The sequence below is a fragment of the Oncorhynchus gorbuscha genome, linkage group LG26 (assembly GCF_021184085.1).
Source record: "Oncorhynchus gorbuscha isolate QuinsamMale2020 ecotype Even-year linkage group LG26, OgorEven_v1.0, whole genome shotgun sequence".
NCBI classification, from domain to species: Eukaryota; Metazoa; Chordata; class Actinopteri; order Salmoniformes; family Salmonidae; genus Oncorhynchus; species Oncorhynchus gorbuscha.
The window spans coordinates 15,085,374-15,104,583 of NC_060198.1; the positions used below are offsets into that span (position 1 = coordinate 15,085,374).

General features: G+C 42.6%; 1 protein-coding gene across 1 annotated transcript; it reads left to right on the plus strand.

Moving 5' to 3' along the window:
* Positions 1-1,827: 1,827 nt before the first annotated feature.
* Positions 1,828-18,690, plus strand: LOC124015908 (actin-related protein 2-A). The gene is made up of 9 exons (XM_046331390.1): positions 1,828-1,984; positions 4,072-4,182; positions 8,436-8,651; positions 9,444-9,516; positions 10,456-10,592; positions 11,065-11,214; positions 12,607-12,752; positions 16,218-16,350; positions 16,956-18,690. The coding sequence occupies exons 1-9, from the start codon at positions 1,937-1,939 to the stop codon at positions 17,124-17,126; spliced, it is 1,185 nt and encodes a 394-aa protein (XP_046187346.1). The 5' UTR covers positions 1,828-1,936; the 3' UTR covers positions 17,127-18,690.
* The last annotated feature ends 520 nt before the right edge of the window (positions 18,691-19,210 follow it).

Consider the following 19,210-nt stretch of genomic DNA (forward strand, 5'->3'; position numbering starts at 1 on the left):
TTGGCGTTCTTGGGCATAGGGACTATGGTGGTCTGCTTGACACATGTAGGTATTACAGACTGGGTCAGGGAAAGGTTGAAAATGGTCAGTGCATGCTCTGAGTACGCGTCCTGGTAATCCATCTGGCCCTGCGGCTTTGTGAATGTTAACCTGTTTAAAGGTCTTATCCCATTCCTCCTTTGGTCGCCTTTCCTTCCAGTTCTCTGCTGCCACTGACTGGAACGAACTGCAAAAATCACTGAAGCTGGAGATTCCCATCTCCCTCACTAGCTTAAAGAACCATCTGTCAGAGCAGCTCACAGATCACTGCACCTGTTCATAGCCCATCTGTAAACAGCCCATCTATCTACCTCATTCCCATACTGTATTTATTTATTTTGCTCCTTTTGCACCACAGTATCTCTACTTGCACATCTACCATTCCAGTGTTTTAATTGCCATATTGTAATTACTTCGCCACCATGGTCTATTTATTGCCTTAACTCTCTTATTTGATCTTATTTGCACTCACTGTATATACTTTTTTCTACTGTATTATTGATGGTATGTTTTGTTCTTTCCATGTGTAACTCTGTTGTATGTGTCAAACTGCTATGCTTTATCTTGGCCAGGTCGCAGTTGTAAATGAGAATTTGTTCTCAACTAGCCTACCTGGTTAAATAAAGGTGAAATAAAAAAATAAAAAACATTGGCTATGGAGACCGTGATCACACAGTTGTGCGGAACAACGGGTGCTCTCATGCTTGGTTAAGTGTTGCTTGCGTCGCAGCAAGCATAGAAAGCATTTAGCTCATCTGGTAGGCTTGCATCCCTGGGCAGCTCGCGGCTGGGTTTCCCTTTGTAATCCGTGATAGTTTGCAAGCCCTGCCACATCTGACAAGTGTCAAAGCCGGCTTAGTAGGAGTCAATCTTTTTCCTGTATTGACACTTTTCTTGATTCATGGTTCGTCTGAGATTTCTTATAAGCGTCCGTATTAGTGTCCAGCTCCTTGAAAGCAGCAGCTCTAGCCTTTAGCTCAGTCCAAATGTTGCCTGTAATCCATGGCTCCTGGTTTGGGTATGTATGACATATTGTCATTGTGAGTATGACATTGGTTGATGCACTTATTAATGAAGCCGGTGACCGATGTGGTAAACTCTTCATTGCCATCGGATGAATTCCGGAATTCCAGAACCCTTCCGTATTGAGTATGTCCTGCGTCTCTGACTCGTTGAAGTAGAAATCTTCATCCAAATCGAGGTTAGTGATTGCTGTTCTGATGTCCAGAAGCTATTTTCAGTCAAAAGAAACGATGGCGGAAACATTATGATCTGTGAAGAAGAAAAAACACTAAATAGCAGAATTGGACAAGAGCCCATAAAACGGAAGCTATCCATTGCAGCGCCATTCTCGGATCCCCCATGACCCAGTTGGACATGACTACAACAGTGTCACCAGGAGGGATCAGCTAATGAAGTTGGCCACTAGAGGCCTCTATCATTTTCTATGGTTGAAATATACTTATTCTGAGAAAATGTGCAAGAATTGAAGGTGCCAACAAAGTTTACAGTAATTATTAGAATATTTCATTTTCATATAAAAAAAACTGATGCTCTTCCCTCGACGTAGATCGATCAACTTCACTGTTTTCGGCGTTGGCCCACCAGGCCACCACCTAAATGCATTGATAAAGCTTGCATTATGGATATTTCCAAATTCTGATTGACACAACACCGTCAATCAGTGGGATTGTCGAATAGAAAAGTGTATGGAAAGGCGTTGCCATACGTAATTGGCTGAATTTCTTAGCTATCTCTACCCTGATAGGTGTGTGTGTAATATGGGCATGTGTCATACATTCCGGAAAAAGCCCTTTGCTAGAGCCGGGGTGCTGTTTTCCGCCTTGCCGAAGAAAGTTGTGCCAGGGAGGGTTGCTGGTTTCTGTATTCCGAGAAAATGGATAGCCAGGGAAGGAAAGTGGTGGTTTGCGACAATGGGACCGGGGTAAGTTTACACACAGACTGTGTTCTATCGTCAAATTATGAGGGTTCCGGCTTTTGTGCAATTTGGCAGATGAGATGGGGAGGAACAGGAAGTAGCTCGCTTCATTGCTAGCTTGTGTAGGCACGGTCTGTCAGTTTGTCAATTAGTTATGCATTCATTGAGGTTGGTGTATCTGTCAATTAGAGGTGGCAAGGTTTACACCAGTCGGTGGAATGTTTAGAGTACCGATTGTTGACGAGAATTCGTGAATCAGTGGGAGTAGCCATAAATATTGTTATCGCTGCCGTCGGCTGCTCGTGCTGACATTGCGAACTCGAATCGTCTCGAGCTGGTTAGGTTGCTGACCAGCAAACTCAATAGCTAGCCTTAAAATGTACAAATCGTAGTTATTGTTTTATAGCATGCGCCAGAGATCACTTAAATCTCGTGTTCTGCCACATTTAGCTAGATCATACGTATTCATCAGACATTACCCTACATTTCCACCCCTTGCTTCAATTTGATTGCTAACTCAAACTAACGAGAGCTCTTTTTTTCGAACTTGCCAGCGTTATTGTTAATTGCAACGAATTGGGCAAGGAAAAGACGTGATCTATTGCGTTTTATTCAGGAACTCCACATTTTTAGATACTGTTTGGTGTTCACAAAGAATGATGATGTAGCCCAGCCCTCACCCGAAACCTCTTTGTACTTGTAGCAAGTATTTTACACTGCTACGTTGTTGCGTAATTGGATGAGGATTTACGCATATAGTTTAACTAAACCAGGCACCAACAAACAAGTATCACAATTAAAGTATTGCTACCAACTGTTGAACAAGTTAACCAACTTGTCTCGAGCAGTAGATAATGCGCATGCCTCATTCTTGTACAGTGAGGAAGTCTGAAACCTTTCTTCCATGTAAGGAGTTATCAGATCAATTGCAACTCTCTTGTAAAATATGTTTGTAGACATGAGTCATCTGGTTGAAATTGACAAATAACAATTAATTTGTGCTGTTTTCACCTCCACCATTTTACCTTAGTATTTAGCTGGACTATTCTTTCATCTATCTTTAAAAAATATATATTTTTGTTGGCTGTGTTCCATTCAGTGGTTAGCTGACTTGTCTCTCTCCAGCTACCTACCACAGAGAAACTATGCTGCTTACAGCCTTTGTTCACACTGCGAATAAAACAGCCTGATAGCTATTCATAGCTCGGAGAGTGTAAATGGGACACGCTGTACACTGTAGCCTACTTCCTGTCTTTATTCTTGTCTTTGAGTTACCCCTTCCTCTCCGGGCTGATGTCATGTCTACTTGATGATGCATGTCATACACTTCTTTTATTCTTCTTACCGGCAGGTTGAGGATGTGGTCATTTACGTAATGTAACGTAGGTGAAAGAAGGAAGATTGGGATTTATTTAGGCCTACATAAATTATTCATGACAAAGGATTTTTAAACATGTATGGAGAAGCACTCATATTGATTCATGCGGTAGGCTATTCCTTGAAGCCAAGCGCCTAGTACAACCTAACAGGTTTGAATGAAATTCCCTGCATAGGTTCTCTACGTAACTTCCTAAGCATGCTGCAGGTCAGGCACGTCAGGTAGTGATTGTGGGAGGGTAACACTACCAATGCTGTAACTTTCTCTGTAATCCCTCAGTGTCCACAAACAAAGTAGGGTGGAGTTGCTGGTGCTGGTCTTTTGTCAGTTTTGCGTTTCCCTCACTAATGGTTAGGATTTGGGGAGGGCAAGCTGATCATAAATCTGTACCTAGGGGCAACTCAAACAGCACCATGTGACTCAGGGAAAGTAGATAAGGCTCTAACTTCTGGTTAATGAACAAGACACGTGCAGTGCATTATCAATCGGGCTAGGTTATGTTAGAGTTATTGGACTAAATGGTTTTATTTTAATGTTGTCTGCTAAATGCTTTGATGTGATTTCTAGTATTTGGCTCTAGGCTTATTATTAATCTTTATACATTTTTTTTATCATTCTGTGTGCTATGAAAATGTATTTGTCCTATGTTACTTACCAACTTGCAAAAAAGGATGTTTGTCACTGACCCTGCCCTTGTCTCTCCCTTTAATCCTAGTTTGTGAAGTGCGGCTATGCAGGCTCCAACTTCCCAGAGCACATTTTCCCGGCGTTGGTTGGCAGGCCAATCATTCGCTCCACAGCTAAAGTGGGAAACATTGAGATCAAGGTAACCTCACTGGTTTACTTCACAGAAGTGTTTAAATCCCTATGATATCTAGACATAAATATGTATTCTATAGTATTTACTCAAGAAAGTGGTAATAACCTGTTTTTGAAGGGGGGTCATATAAACATTGCATTATTTTTTTAACAGGTAACACAATCAATTCTGTGTGAAATAGGTATTAGAATGCGTGTTGAGTGTAATACAGAATTAATTCTAAAATGGGTCCTGTTTTGTCACACAAACAGTCACCGATAAATCCACTATAATTGAGAATTTCAATAAGCATTTTTCTACAGCTGGCCATGCTTTCCACCTGGCTAGCCCTACCCCGGTCAACAGCCCCCACCCCACAGCAACTCTGAAAGAGCTGCAAAATCTGGACCCCTACAAATCAGCCGGGCTAGACAATCTGGACCCTCTCTTTCTAAAATTATCTGCCAAAATTGTTGCAACCCCAATTACTAGCATGTTCCAAGATCTCTTTTGTATTGTCTGAGATTCCCACAGATTGGAAAGTTGCCGCGGTCCTCCCTCTCTTCAAAGGGAGAGACACTCTAGACCCAAACTGCTACAGACTTATATCTTTTCTAACCTGCCTTTCTAAGGTCTTTGAAAGCCAAGTTAACAAACAGAATACCGACCATTTCGAATCCCACCGTACCTTCTCCGCTACTCAATCTTGTTTCGGAGCTGGTCATGGGTGTACCTCAGCCACGCTCAAGGTCCTAAATGATATCATAACCGCCAGCGATAAGAGACATTTACTGTGCAGCTGTATTTATTGACAGAGTTGAAAGCCTTAGCCAGGTCGATCACAACATTCTTATTGTCAGACTCAACAGCGTTGGTTTCTCAAATGATTGCCTTGCCTGGTTCACCAACTACTTCTCTGATAGAGTTCAGTGTGTCAAATCGGAGGGTCTGCTGTCCGGAACTCTGGCAGTCTCTATGGGGGTGCCACAGGGTTCAATTTTCGGCCCGACTCTTCTCTGTATACATCAATGATGTCACTCTTGCTGCTGGTGATTCTCTGATCCACCTCTATGCAGGCGGCACCATTCTGTATACCTCTGGCCCTTCTTTGGACACTGTTAACTAACATCCAGACGACCTTCAATGCCATACAACTCTCCTTCTGTGGCCTCCAACTGCTCTTAAATACAAGTAAAACTAAATGCATGCTCTTCAACCGATCGCTGCCCGCACCCTCTCGCCTGTCTAGCATCACTACTCTGGATGGTTCTGACTTAGAATATGTGAACTACAAATACCTAGGTGTCTGGTTAGACTGTAAACTCTCCTTCCAGACTCACATTAAACATCTTCAATCCAAAATTAAATCTAGAATTGGTTTCCTATTTCGCAACAAAGCATCCTTACCCTCATAAAACTGACCATCCTACCGATCCTCGACTTGGGCGACGTCATTTACAAAATACACTAACACTCTACTCAACAAATTGGATACAGTCTATCACAGCGACCTCTACCACTGCGACCTCTACGCTCTCGTTGGCTGACCCTCGCTTCATACTCGTCGCCAAACCCACTGGCTCCAGGTCATCTATAAGTCTCTGCTAGGTAAAGCACCCACCTGTAGCACGTGCTCCAGCAGGTAAATCTCACTGGTCACCCACAAAGACAATTCTTCCTTTGGCTGCCTCTCCTTCCAGTTCTCTGCTGCCAATGGCTGGAACGAACTGCAAAAATCACTGAAGCTGGAGACTCTTACCTCCCTCACTAGCTTTAAGCACCATCTGTCAGAGCAGCTCACAGATCACTGCACCTGTACATAGCCCATCTGTAAATAGTCCATCCAATCTACCTCCTCCCAATACTGTATTTTTTTAAAATCTTGCTCCTTTGCACCCCAGTATCTCTACTTGCATATTAATCTTCAGCACATTCTGCCATTCCAGTGTTTAATTGCTACATTGTTATTACTTTGCCACCATGGCCTATTTATTGCATTTACCTCCCTTATCCTACCTCATTTGCACATGCTGTATATAGACGTTTCTACTGTGTTATTGATTGTATGTTTGTTTATTCCATGTGTGTAACTGTTGTATGTGTCGAACTGCTTTGCTTTATCTTGGCCAGGTCGCAGTTGCAAATGAGAACTTGTTCTCAGCTAGCCTACCTGGTTAAGTAAAGGGAAAATAAAATATGTGTACCCATCTGGGGAAAAGGGATACCTAGTCAGTTGCACAATTGAAGAGGTGTGGGGGGCTGCCTTAATCGACATCATCGGTGAGGTTAACTGCCTTGCTCAAGGGCCGAACTGCAGTTTTACTTTTTTACACCTCGGGGATTCGAACCAGTGACCTTTTTGTTACTATCCCAACACTCTTAACCGCTAGGCTAACAACTTCATAGCCCTCATGAATTACATTTTTCTTTTTTGTGGAGATTTGGGGAAGTTCTGAAATGGCTGCAATGCCTTGTGGAGCAGACTATGGTTCTAAGTTTTTCAGAACATGTAGACCTACCTGGAGAATGGTGCACTTTTCTTGATTTTCACTACTTTGTTAGATTACATTTTGCTTATTCCCTCCACTTTGAACCTGTTGGCGCAATCTTTCTGACACATATCCTGGATAAGGAAGCTATTTCAATGGAGATTCTTAATTGACCATGCTTTAGTCCAGGACTAGCCTTAATCTGTGTTTGGGGAAACCAGCCCTTTTGAGTTTAGTTTCTCACGGTATTTGTGAGTTTAAAAAAAGTGTTTCCTCCATTGAGTGTCCTCTGGAAATCCAACATATCCAACACACTGGTCCCTGATATTTACCATGGCTGTTCGAGTCCCAAATGGCACCCTATTCCCTACATAGTGCACTACTTTTAACCCTATGGGTCCTGATCAAAAGTGGTGCACTGCGTAGGGAATAGGGGTGTCATTTGGGACGCTGGCCGTGATTTGTTGATTTGGCCTAGATGTCGCACCTTGTCTTGCTATCAGGGTGTTACACATGAACATTTCCTCTTGATAACATCGCAGCGTTATGAGAGGATGGGCGGGCGTAGGCCATGGTTTTTGTAAGACACGCACTGATTCACCTCTGACCTTGGCTCTTCTGACCTCTCTCTCTGTTCTATCTTCTGACCCTCTGCTTCATCCCGCTCTTCCTCCCACCTCTCCTCCTCCTCACCTGTTGAGGTAGAATAACAGAAAGATGGTAAGTGTGTGTTTAGTTTCATGGGTCCCTGCAATCTGCTCGGACAGTGAAATGGCTGCGCTCGTCATCTCTCCGACAAGAGTGGTCCTTTTTTTTTCTTATATCTGTCAGTTGTTTGGCATTGCTTCCTCATTCCCCCTCTACTACTCTTTCCCTGGTTTTCTGTGATGAAATGGTTGTTTCGGCTAACCTAACAAACTGTATTACCTCTGTCTTGTTTTTTGTTGTTTACAAATCAACATGTTATACAGTGGTCTGAACACACTGGCAGACATTCATGGTCTTGTGCACATACAGGCAGTTGCAGAAGGAAACCGTGATATCAATAGTAGAGATGTCATCATATACCTTGACAAGTCATGATAAGGGGAACATGTCTGCTGAAGCGTCTCATGTTAAAATTAAACTTGCAAGCTGCCTCAGAGCAAAAAAAAACAAAAAAAACGACGACATTTAGCATTTCTCTGCCAATATGAGTGACCTGTTTGTTTGGCAGTAGACAGTCAGGCCTATTGAGTTTGCCTATACTATAGGTTCTAGACATTTTCAATAGGATCTGCATCCCAATTAACCAGATGGACTCCGCTCTACTAACAGTGTGCTCTGACTGCATGGCTGGAATCTATCTAATGTGGCCTCCTCTACCACCTGCTCTCTGGAGCAGGGCTGAACGTATTGTCAGCTCACTAAAAGCAACGTGCCGCAGAATGACTAGATGTTGACCACAAGGGATGTTTGACTTGTTTATTGTGGCATGCAAATGTCCATTTTTTTAGGGAAGTTCTTTACGTTTGTTCTGTAGAGTGTTTTACGATGGATGTCCTTTTGTGACATTGTTACCTTCGTACCCAGAGCTATCCAGCATTATTTTTGTTGTATAACTGTGGTCAGTCGGCACTGACACTGTGACAGTCCGGTTGTTGCTGTGGTACGTCAATGACTTTGGTGGAGGTCACTGCATCGTTTCTATGCAGTAATATTCAGTGGCTACTGCGCTGTTGGGGTTCCTCCAAAACAGTGGGTTCATTTTAAAATGTCTGAAACTCTGCTCTTTATCCACTCCCTCCCCAGGACCTGATGGTGGGGGATGAGGCGAGCGAGCTGCGCTCCATGCTGGAGGTGAACTACCCCATGGAGAATGGCATCGTGAGGAACTGGGATGACATGAAGCACCTGTGGGACTACACCTTTGGTCCCGAGAAGCTCAACATCGACTCGCGCAACTGCAAGATCCTGCTCACCGAGCCGCCCATGAACCCAACCAAGAACCGCGAGAAGATCATTGAGGTGTGTATACATTTTCTTTTAAGTGTTTATTTTTGTTAACCCACGACGACTAAATCCGTTGTCAGAGGACAATTTCATTAACATGCTTTAGTTTTTGAAAGTGTGTATTCTGGAATGTACCCGGGAACGGCTGGAGGAGATTTCCTGTAAGGTCTTTTATAAGGTTCCAATGTAGATCTTAAATGATTCATCGGTCATAACAGTGACGCTCTGTGCCGAGGAGGCACTTAGCGCTCCCGCTACGGACGTTTATCTTGGAGTTGCAACTTGCCAGTCAGTGTGACTAAGGCATCAGCACTGCCTGGCAGACCTGTGTTCAGCAAGTATTTGAACTCTTTCAAACACTTATAGTTTGCTTGAGCCTGTCTGGAGTTTCACATGGGTGGACATTGCACTTTTGGGACTACTCCATTGTTTCCATTGTGCCAGGCAAGGTAAATCAACCACAGCTAAAGTATCTGAAAGATTTGAAATGGTATTTGAACCTAGGTCTGCTGCCTGGTGACAGCTCCTCAGTGGGAGTCTGTCAGAGCCACTGTTATTGAGTCGGGGTGGCCAGTCATGGCTAAATGTTTTGAGGGTAAGTCATTTTTACCCTTTTTAAATTGAGGTTTATGAACATGGAGGTCTATTCCTTGTGAGTGGAAGTTGAGGTTAGATTTTTTGGTGGTTTTCCTAGCAGTGCAAAATGCAAAAACAAAGGTAATTTGTATTAACAAGATGTTAAGTTTAACTTTTTGCAGTGACCTACATATTCCAGTGACACCCTCTCACTCCCTACCTCTTTCCTAGGTGATGTTTGAGACGTACCAGTTCTCTGGGGTTTACATAGCCATCCAAGCTGTGCTCACACTCTATGCTCAAGGTAGGTTCTTTAAAGCAAAATGAGGCAACTAGAAGGAAGGTAGGACACCCAAAACCAGTGAAGAGCACTGGGCACCTGAGATTTCACTCCAACGAATTGCAAGTTAAAGTACCTTTTCAGAACACATGGAGGAATATAAGAGGTTATACCCGGTAATTAGCTTTGCTACGTTTCTATCATGTCAGCTACAATTATTTGGGGCTTAAACTTGATTTTCCGGTACAGAAAGTACCAGATATTTACTTTATATTTTAAAATGGTTATTAGTTAGTAGTTGCACAATAATAACCTATGAGTTCCTTGTTTTCTTTGAGAAACAAATTAAAACAATTGATTTGGTACCAGATAGTTACCAATTATTTTAAGTACCAGAAACTACCCATTGATACCACATCCTTTTCCTACCGTAGTAAATACCTCGTATCATAAAATAAAGTGCTTCCATTTGTGCTGTACTGCTTGTTTGTAACATTGGTCTTTCTCTGGGGAAAAAATAAACACAGCTGTGGAAAGAGGGATGCAACGCAGGCTGTGCTAATATGTGACCCTTTCAGTAGCAGGCCGAGAGTTGAATATGCAGTAGCGTAGTTGAGCGTAGCTGTGTACTTTGTGTTCTATACTAGACTTTCATTTGTAGGACGTAGGCCTTTCATTGGCCCATGCATTTTTGTTTTTGATATTGAACCAATGTATTCTGACGGAAAACTCGTTGACACCAAGAAATCGGTAATGACAATTAATTTTACATTTACATTTAAGTCATTTAGCAGACGCTCTTATCCAGAGCGACTTACAATTAATAAAAAGCTTTCCGTTTCAAACGAGTAATAACAGAAATGGTCTATAATGTTTATGGGCTTTGGAAACGATGGATGGGTTTTCTCAGTGGCCCTACTCTGTTGGCGCTGCTGTTTAAAAAAAAATACATATTTTTTTTAGGTCTCCTGACTGGTGTGGTGGTGGACTCTGGTGACGGCGTCACCCACATCTGCCCCGTGTACGAAGGCTTCTCCCTGCCCCACCTGACCCGACGCCTGGACATTGCAGGAAGGGACATTACGCGCTACCTCATCAAGGTACACCCTCGTTCCCCACGGGTGACTCGGGCTGTCTTAGAATGTCCTGTCCAGAAACAACTCCTAGCCCCTAGCATGTGTAGATGTGAGAAGACTTGAATAAGGCATTATGATGGATATTGCACCTTGCCCATTGGTGCTTCCATATTTATATTTATAACTATCTTGCCTAATAATATGAAATCTACACAAGAGCCTAGGGGGAACTAACTAGGGGTTGATTCCTGGACAGGGCCTTGGATAACCTTATTTCCTTCATGAGTATGTCTGATGACTTTCTAGTGGAAAGCAGTCGACTGTAAACCACACCTGTTCATTATTTCATGGTAAGATTTGTGTTTAGGAAAGGTGACTATTTTAAAGAGTATTTGGAGTCCTTTTTTCAAATAGTTTTGCAGTCCTTTACAACCTAGGAGATCTCTGCAACCCAACCAAACACATCCCTTACCTCTGACTTTTGTCCATCATCCAGTTGCTGTTGCTGAGGGGCTACGCCTTCAACCACTCGGCGGACTTTGAGACGGTGCGCATGATGAAGGAGAAGCTGTGCTACGTGGGCTACAACATCGAGCAGGAGCAGAAGCTGGCGCTGGAGACCACTGTGCTGGTTGAGTCCTACACGGTCAGTAACATAGTCCTACAACGTCGTCATCCTGGTCGAGTCCTACACTTTCAGTCCGTATTGTACAACCCTGTTTTGAAGTATTTTCTCTTGTTGTTTTTGGCCATTCTGAGCCCAACCCTGATTTGTCATCTACAGCACACCAGATCAGTGTTTGGACGAGTTACTTAAAGTCATATTACTAGTTACTTTTGTTTAATGTAACGCGTTATGTTATATTATCGCCAGTGCATAGATGTATAGAAGGCACATTTGTCACTAGACAGAAAAGCCTAGAGGCTTTCCCATCACAGAAGTGATCAATGGCTAATATCAGAGTTGCACCCTCTATATTTCTATGGAGAGCGGCTGCCATGACATTTCTCCAAACAGCCCTTCTCTGCTCGCTCGAGAATTAACTGAAACAATTTGAGATCGGCTCATGGGAAACGCGCCCGGTAGAGGGATGATTCTGAAAGTAACGCACACGTTGTTTGACAGTAACTGTAATATTATCCAATTTGAAAAAGCTACAAGTTACTTATAAAAGTAATCTGATTGTGTAATGCATTACTTTTAAAAACACATTACCCCCAACACTGCACCAAATTCTACTTATTAAAGTCTTGCATGGTAAGGGTAACACTATCCTACACCAAGAATAATAGGATGAATCTGTATTTGAAGCCTGGCTATATGGTAACACTGCCTCCTTGTGGACATAATGTATCATGCAGATGATGAGGTTATAATTTTAGAGCATTAGAAGCCATATTTAGTGTAGGAGGAGCTCTTGAACCAAGCTCTGGATGCCCCCAGGTTACTTAGTCAAGTCAACCACGTGCCCAAATCCCTGAGTAACCCGGGTTCAATGGCCGGTAGGGGTCCCTGTGATGTAAAGAGGGAGTGGACTGGAATTTTTAATGTGTGGCGGGCGGCGGCACACCTCCTTGCTTCCCTGCCCAAATCCTGGAGAGAGAAGGAGAGGCGGAGGACAGAGGATGGAACAAAAGCACTACTGTGGTGTTGAAGAAATGACCCCCCTCCCCCTCCATCCATGGGCGTGACATCATTTCCTGTACGACCCAGACTCCCACGCCACGTGCTGACCTGGTGTCGGTTTCCTCCTCTGGACTCCAGACTGGAGCCGTCAATGGGCCCTTTATGCTCCCTCCCTCATAATGTTCCACCACGCTCTGTAAAAGGCCTACTGTATGTCAGCCGGCTCCATCTGACCAGAGGTTGAGAGACTCTTACTTAACGTTGCCAGTTCCAAACATTGTCTATTGTCCATCTCTAGCCTAGCATTGCCTTTCAGATCTCCCTAGCGGTGTTCAAGCAGAAGAAAGCCATCTTAATGTCAATTAAATGCTTTCCGATGTGTGAATGTTGTTCCCCTTTCTGTGTCCCCAGCTCCCCGACGGCAGGATGATCAAGGTGGGAGGGGAGCGGTTTGAAGCCCCTGAGGCTCTATTCCAGCCCCACCTCATCAATGTGGAGGGAGTCGGGGTGGCAGAGCTTCTCTTCAATACTATCAATGCAGCAGACATCGACACCAGGTAACTCCACGACAGACTCCCCCCTACTTACTAGTGACCTAGTAGTTTCCAACCCTCTTTCACTTCTTTGCCATTTCATTAGTTAACATTCTAGTCATTGAGTGGATTTTAGAGAAACAACAAATGTCGGTACATACAAGAGTCTTAAATCGTCTGAAAGCTTAAATTCTTGTTAAAATAACTGCACTGTCCAATTTACAGTAGCTATTACTTCGAAAAAATGCCATGCTATTGTTTGAGAGCTAACAAGTTTTCACCGCGATAGGTTTGATAAATTCACCTCTGAAGTGTCGTTTTGTTAGATATCCTTTTTCATATCCTAAAAAGGTTCATACAGCATGCACAATCGATTTTGTATTTCCACTTGTTGAATTTGCAAAGAAAGGAATCTGTGAAAATTTCATAAGAATGTTTCAATAAGTAAAAGAAGGTAAGTAATAAGTTCCTAGAAGGTAACAAAACTTCACTATTTCATTAGGGGTGTAGTATATCCTATAGGACATCATATTTGGTCAGAGAGTGCAGCCTTCATGGCATGCCAAAGATGCGGGCGGCCATCATTTGAACGACTATCTTTGTCAAATAAGGACCAATCAGAGCCAAACATAGCTAGCTAGAAAACCAATGAGCCGGGCTTTAAGGGAGTATCCGGAAACCATGTATATGTCATCATATGTAGCTACTAACCTTGTACGACAGCATGCCTTTTCATTTTGGACAAAAATTCTAAGGATATTCAGAGTTATGAAACTGTTTTTTGCAAATGTTGAACACTGGAGATCAAGAAAAATAAGTTAAGGAGGAAGTGCTGGGTGCATATTATGTGTTCCAAACCGGTACTGTTAGGTTATAATTGTTCTAACTGTTTGAAACAATATAAACAACACAAAATAAATTATAAGCGGACCAGAGAGGCTGTTGTAAGGTTTTAATTGTAAAGCCTTTATTGCAGCAAAGACTAAACCGTAGCATGAATTCGTTAATGCAATTCCCAAATGGAACGGTTTAGGCCTATTTGTCTTTATGCTAATTATTCAATATTCACTTTATTGTATATTTTAACTAAAATGCTTGATTGCTTTTCAAATCATGAATGACTTGTATGCTGTGTGATGACATGAACTAATAAATGATTGATTGATATGGTAGCTTATAAGTATTGAAATGTAAGTTACGGTATTAAGACGAAACAGGATGTGCTCTTTGGCCTACAGCTCGATGATGGTTATACAAGGCTTGCTATAAAACTTATGATAATGACAAATTATTATGATCATAATAATAATTAAAAATAACAATAAGGGGATCAAGGAAAAAGGAGTGATTATAATAAATCTACTATTCTGACAATTTTGGAAAGATGTAAACACTGAATGGAAAAAAGTAAAGCCTTTACAGCATAGCAAAGATTTAAAAATGTGTGAAATTGTTTATCGATGTGGTTGCATGAGGCTTGGTACTCCCGGAATCAGTAGGCTATTAAACAAACACTCAAACAGGCAACAGAAGTAGGATCTGTCTTATTTCTGTAGATGTACAGTACCAGTCAAAAGTACTCTTTCCAGAGTTTCTTTATTTTGACTATTTTCTACATTGTAGAATAATAGTGAACTATGAAATAACACATATGGAACCAAAAAAGTGTAAAACAAATCCAAATATATTTTAGGTTCTTCAAAGTATCCACCATCATTACTTTTAGACATGAAGGTCAGTCAAGCCGGAAAATTTCAAGAACTTGGAAAATTTCTTCAAGTGCAGTCGCAAAAACCATCAAGCGCTATGAGGAAGCCGGCTCTCATGAGGACCGCCACAGGAAAGGAAGACTCAGAGTTACCTCTGCTGCAGAGGATAAGTTCATTAGTTACCAGCCTTTGCAGGCCAAATAAATGCTTCAGAGTTCAAGTAACAGACACATTTTAACAACTGTTCAGAGGAGACTTTGTGATCAGACCTTCATGGTCGAATTGCTGCAAAGAAACCACTACTAAAGGACCCCAATAAGAAGAGACTTGCTTGGTCCTAGAAACACCAGCAATGGACATTAGACCGGTGAAAATCTGTTCTTTGGTCTTGAGTCCAAATTTTAGATTTGGTCTTTGTGAGATGCAGAATTGGTGAACGGATTATCTCCACATGTGGGGTGTTGTGCTGGTGACACTGTCTTGTGATTTATTTAGAATTCAAGGCACACTTAACCAGCATGTCTACCACAGCATTCTGCAGCAATACGCCATCCCATCTGCGTTGCTCTTTGTCCCACTATCATTTTTCAACATGACAATGAACCAAAACACGCCTCCAGGCTGCGTAAGGGCTATTTAACCAAGATGGAGAGTGTTTGGAGTGCTGCATCAGATGACCTGGCCTCCACAATCACCCGACCTCAACCCAATTGAGATGGTTTGGGATGAGTTGGACTGCAGAGTGAAGGAAAAGCAGCCAAAAAGTTCTCCACATATGTGGGAACTCTCAAGACTGTTGGAAAAGCATTCTAGGTGAAGCTGGTTGAGAGAATGCAAGGAGTGTGCAAAGCTGTCATCAAGGCAAAGGGTGGCTACTTTGAAGAAACTCAAATCTAAAATATATTTAGATGAACATTTTTTTTTGTTGTTGGTTACTGCATGATTCCGTATGTGTTATTTCATAGTTTTGATGTCTTCGCTATTATTCTACAATGTAGAAAATAGTCAACAAAAAATAACCTTTGAATGAGTAAGTGTGTCCAAACTTCTGACTGGTGCTGTATATGGATGATTAATAAAGCCAGACACATTTAACAGTTGGGTTGTTTATGGATCTAATTTAAGTTGTGGTTCCCCCCCCCCCTCACTTTTCTGAGACAAAAATTAAGGCGAGGCCTTTCTCGTCTCCCAACTCCGCTGCTGCCTCCGACGCAGTGTTCTCAACACCAATATGCTGGTTAACTTTGCTATTATGCACAGAGCAACATGGTCTAGGGAAAAGGTGCCAATTCAACAGCGCACTCATGTTTCACGACCGCGGACAGTGACCACTAATCCAACGAGAGACCGCATTTGTTATAAAATGGTATTTTTATTCGTGGTGCACCATAGTTCTTATTTAATATACAATTTCAGCAATGCATGTCTTAGACAGTATTTCTTTTGCTACTGCTCAATTAATGAAATCTGTTGGCCAACAGCCAATTGACCAGTCAACTAAATGGGGTCAGTCCTAGATTATCAAAATGTTTCTCCATATTGTATTTTTTTGTCTATTTTATACATCCCTTTTTCTCTTCTGTAAACATCCTCACTTTCTCTCCTCAGGGCTGAATTCTACAAACACATTGTGGCAAAATGTTCTCTTTTTCCTCTCTCCATGTCGCCCTTCTTATTCACCTTAAGTCATTTCTCTCCATCACCTCTTCGTTCATCCAGGTCTTCTCTCCTCCCTAAACGTCTTCTCTCCTCCCTAAACGTCTTCTCCTTCACTCCACAGGTCTGAGTTCTACAAACACATAGTGCTGTCGGGGGGCTCCACCATGTACCCTGGCCTTCCCTCTCGACTGGAGCGTGAGCTCAAGCAGCTCTACCTGGAGCGCGTGCTGAAGGGAGATGTGGATAAGCTCTCGGTGAGGGCACACACACGCCATTTATATCTTCGAAGTAGCATGCTTTAAGTACATGTCATATTTTATTGTTGCTGTTTTTAGTGCAGGTTTTACTGTCCAATGTTTGACTTTTAACAGAGGGACAACTACTAACAGACATTTAACGATCCATTTTCTCACTGCAGTCATTTGATCAGCCACCAGGAGGCGGTGTTGCCCTAAATTGAATTAGTGTACACAACACGAGCACTGAGTTCACTCTCAGTGTTGAAACAATCTTTGTCATGGGACCATGTTTAAATCATGCGCTCAACTAAATTAAAATATATGTCTCACTGTTCCTCACTCATTCCTTTACACACTGATTGCTCAATTTGGCAACAATATCCATTTCAGCATTTTCAATGCCAGGCCTGCTGGTTCAGTTCATGTAATTATTAGACGATTTCACACCTATTTTTAGTTAAAGGTTGTTAAGACAGACATTTTTCCTCCCACTCTTCGCTCTCTTTCCCTTTCCTTATTTCTCCTCTTTCCCCTATTCTTATGCGTTTGCTTTCCTTTCACACTCTTCCCTTCTCCTCCTTATCTTCTATTCTGGCTCCTCCTTTCCTGCTTGTGTGCAGAAATTCAAGATTCGGATCGAGGACCCCCCTCGGCGCAAGCACATGGTGTTCCTGGGTGGGGCCGTGCTGGCCGACATCATGAAGGACAAGGACAACTTCTGGCTGACAAGGGAGGAGTACCAGGAGAAGGGGGTGCGTGTCCTGGAGAAGCTGGGGGTCACTGTCAGATAAACACCCCCCCCCCCCTCCCCAAGATGCACATGTCTGGGCTACGTCTAAAATGGCACCCTATTCCCTTATTGCACTACTTTTGACCACCCATAGGGTAGTGCACTATCTCGGGAATAGGGTGCCATTTGGGATGTAGCCTTGGTCTTGTCTCCCGCCCTCCTTCTCCGCTACGTCCTCCACTTGATATCCATCTACAGCTCACTTCTTTGCGACCCGATCGTCTGTTTTTACCACCCCTGTCCCAGATTCGCTCGCCCACTCTCCAAGGGCATGTTGTGACAGACTGTTGGGGAGGTGGGAGGAGATGGATGAGGTGCTGACAACATGTCTCCTGGGAATAGTTTCAATCACGTTGCCCAACTTATTCGGTCAAAACACGATCCCAATGATCATCAAGATGAAGTCAATTATTATTAGGGATTCATTTATAGAGGGGGTGTCGGATTCTCCTGTGTTGTGGGCACAGGGTACACAAGGGGCCTCCATCAAAGGCAAGCTGCCTTTTTTTAAATTTAAAATTCCACCCTTCTGTCCATCTTTGTCTTTTGTCCAGTCTTAATGAGCAGGTGATTTCTTGCTCCTCTTGAGGAGGTTGTGTTAATGTTGGGGGGAGGTCAGGGGGTGATGGTGGATTAGAGCGCAGGTGGTTTTTGGGGCATGTTTCTCCTTCTCACAGGGTCCACCTGCCCACTTGTCTGACTCCCATATCTAGTCTGTTGCCATTGTGTCGTAAGAGGGATGTGATGATGACAAAAAAAAGCGGTTGGCCTTCCCTCACGATATAAAAGGCCTTTCATTCCACTGATGGCTAAATATTTGCCATGTATTCAATTCCAATGAGGACTGCTCAGCCTTTTTCTTTGAAGTCATGTTTTGTGTTCACATTAATTTTGCTGATGCGCTTTCCTTTTGGAGGAGAAGTGGTTTAGCCTTTCGTTTTGTCAGACGGACAAATAACGTCTTGTATTTTTTTTTTGCAGTGCATTACTCCCGTGTTTGTTTTCGTAACGAGTGAGGATGTGTCGTCATCATGGCTGTTGGACACACGAGTCATTCGGTTTTTAAGGTCTGGGTTACATTTTGCCCTCAACAGCAGGTCTAGGATCTCTATCCCAGGCCTATCCTTAACCATTGTGAGCTAAACAATGCATCAGACCTAGGACCAGTTGTTAAGGGCATACTGAACCGTAACTTGTTTAGCGGGGCAGTCATTCTGAGACCAGTAGGAACTCTCCCTAGTCTCCGCTCCAGTGAAGATTATTATTATTTTTTTTTAGGTCGGGGGTTATTGGGGGTGGGATTTGTTGGGGGTGTCGAACATTTGTAATATTAATAAGAATCAGTAGACATGGAGACCACATAAAAGCTGGTATTTAAGGTTTTCCTTTTTTGGTTTTCATATGTATATGAACTTACACAATATATGTGTATCATTTTCTTTTTTTATCCAAACAGTCATCCAGTGCCAAGTGCAGTTATTGTAGCTGGGGTTTTTTCATTTGTTTTTTTCATCGCATAACTGCCTACCGCTGATTTTAAAATAAAGCAAAGTGATTTATAAATACCTGGTGGTGCTCTGTCTTTGAGATGTACCAAGTGATCCTAAATGTGACCGCTTAAAAGGCAGATAATAATAATAATAAATACTATTTGCGTCGCTTTTTGACTTACAGTCAGTGATCCTAAATGTGACCGACTTAAAAGGCAGATGAATTGCCTCAAAAGAATGAGTTGGTACATTCACGTGTACGGATGCATGGGTATGCTGTGTAACTATGTGGTCATATTTAGAATGAAGGCTGGCAGAGAACAAGAATGCGAGTGGCTTCTTTGTGAGTCTGTCAATTTTAAATATTTGTCACATGTTCATAAACAACCGGTGTAGGCTAACAGTGAAATGCTTACAGGCCCTTCCCAACAAGGAAATAGTCAAACAAGTAACAATAAATACACATGAGTAACAACTTGGCTAAATGTACTGGGTCCATATGCTGGGGCATGAGGTAATTCTGCTAGATATGTACATATAACTTGAAATAGTGACAAACAGTATGTGATGGGACAAAGTTAGTTCAAAAAGGGTC

Bases quoted from the DNA above. Each gene is read 5' to 3' on its own strand.
- LOC124015908 (XM_046331390.1), top strand. From the start codon at position 1,937: ATGGATAGCCAGGGAAGGAAAGTGGTGGTTTGCGACAATGGGACCGGG. The intron at 4,183-8,435 runs GTAACCTCACTG...CTCCCTCCCCAG, and splicing joins TGGGAAACATTGAGATCAAG to GACCTGATGGTGGGGGATGA. The intron at 16,351-16,955 runs GTGAGGGCACAC...GCTTGTGTGCAG, and splicing joins GAGATGTGGATAAGCTCTCG to AAATTCAAGATTCGGATCGA.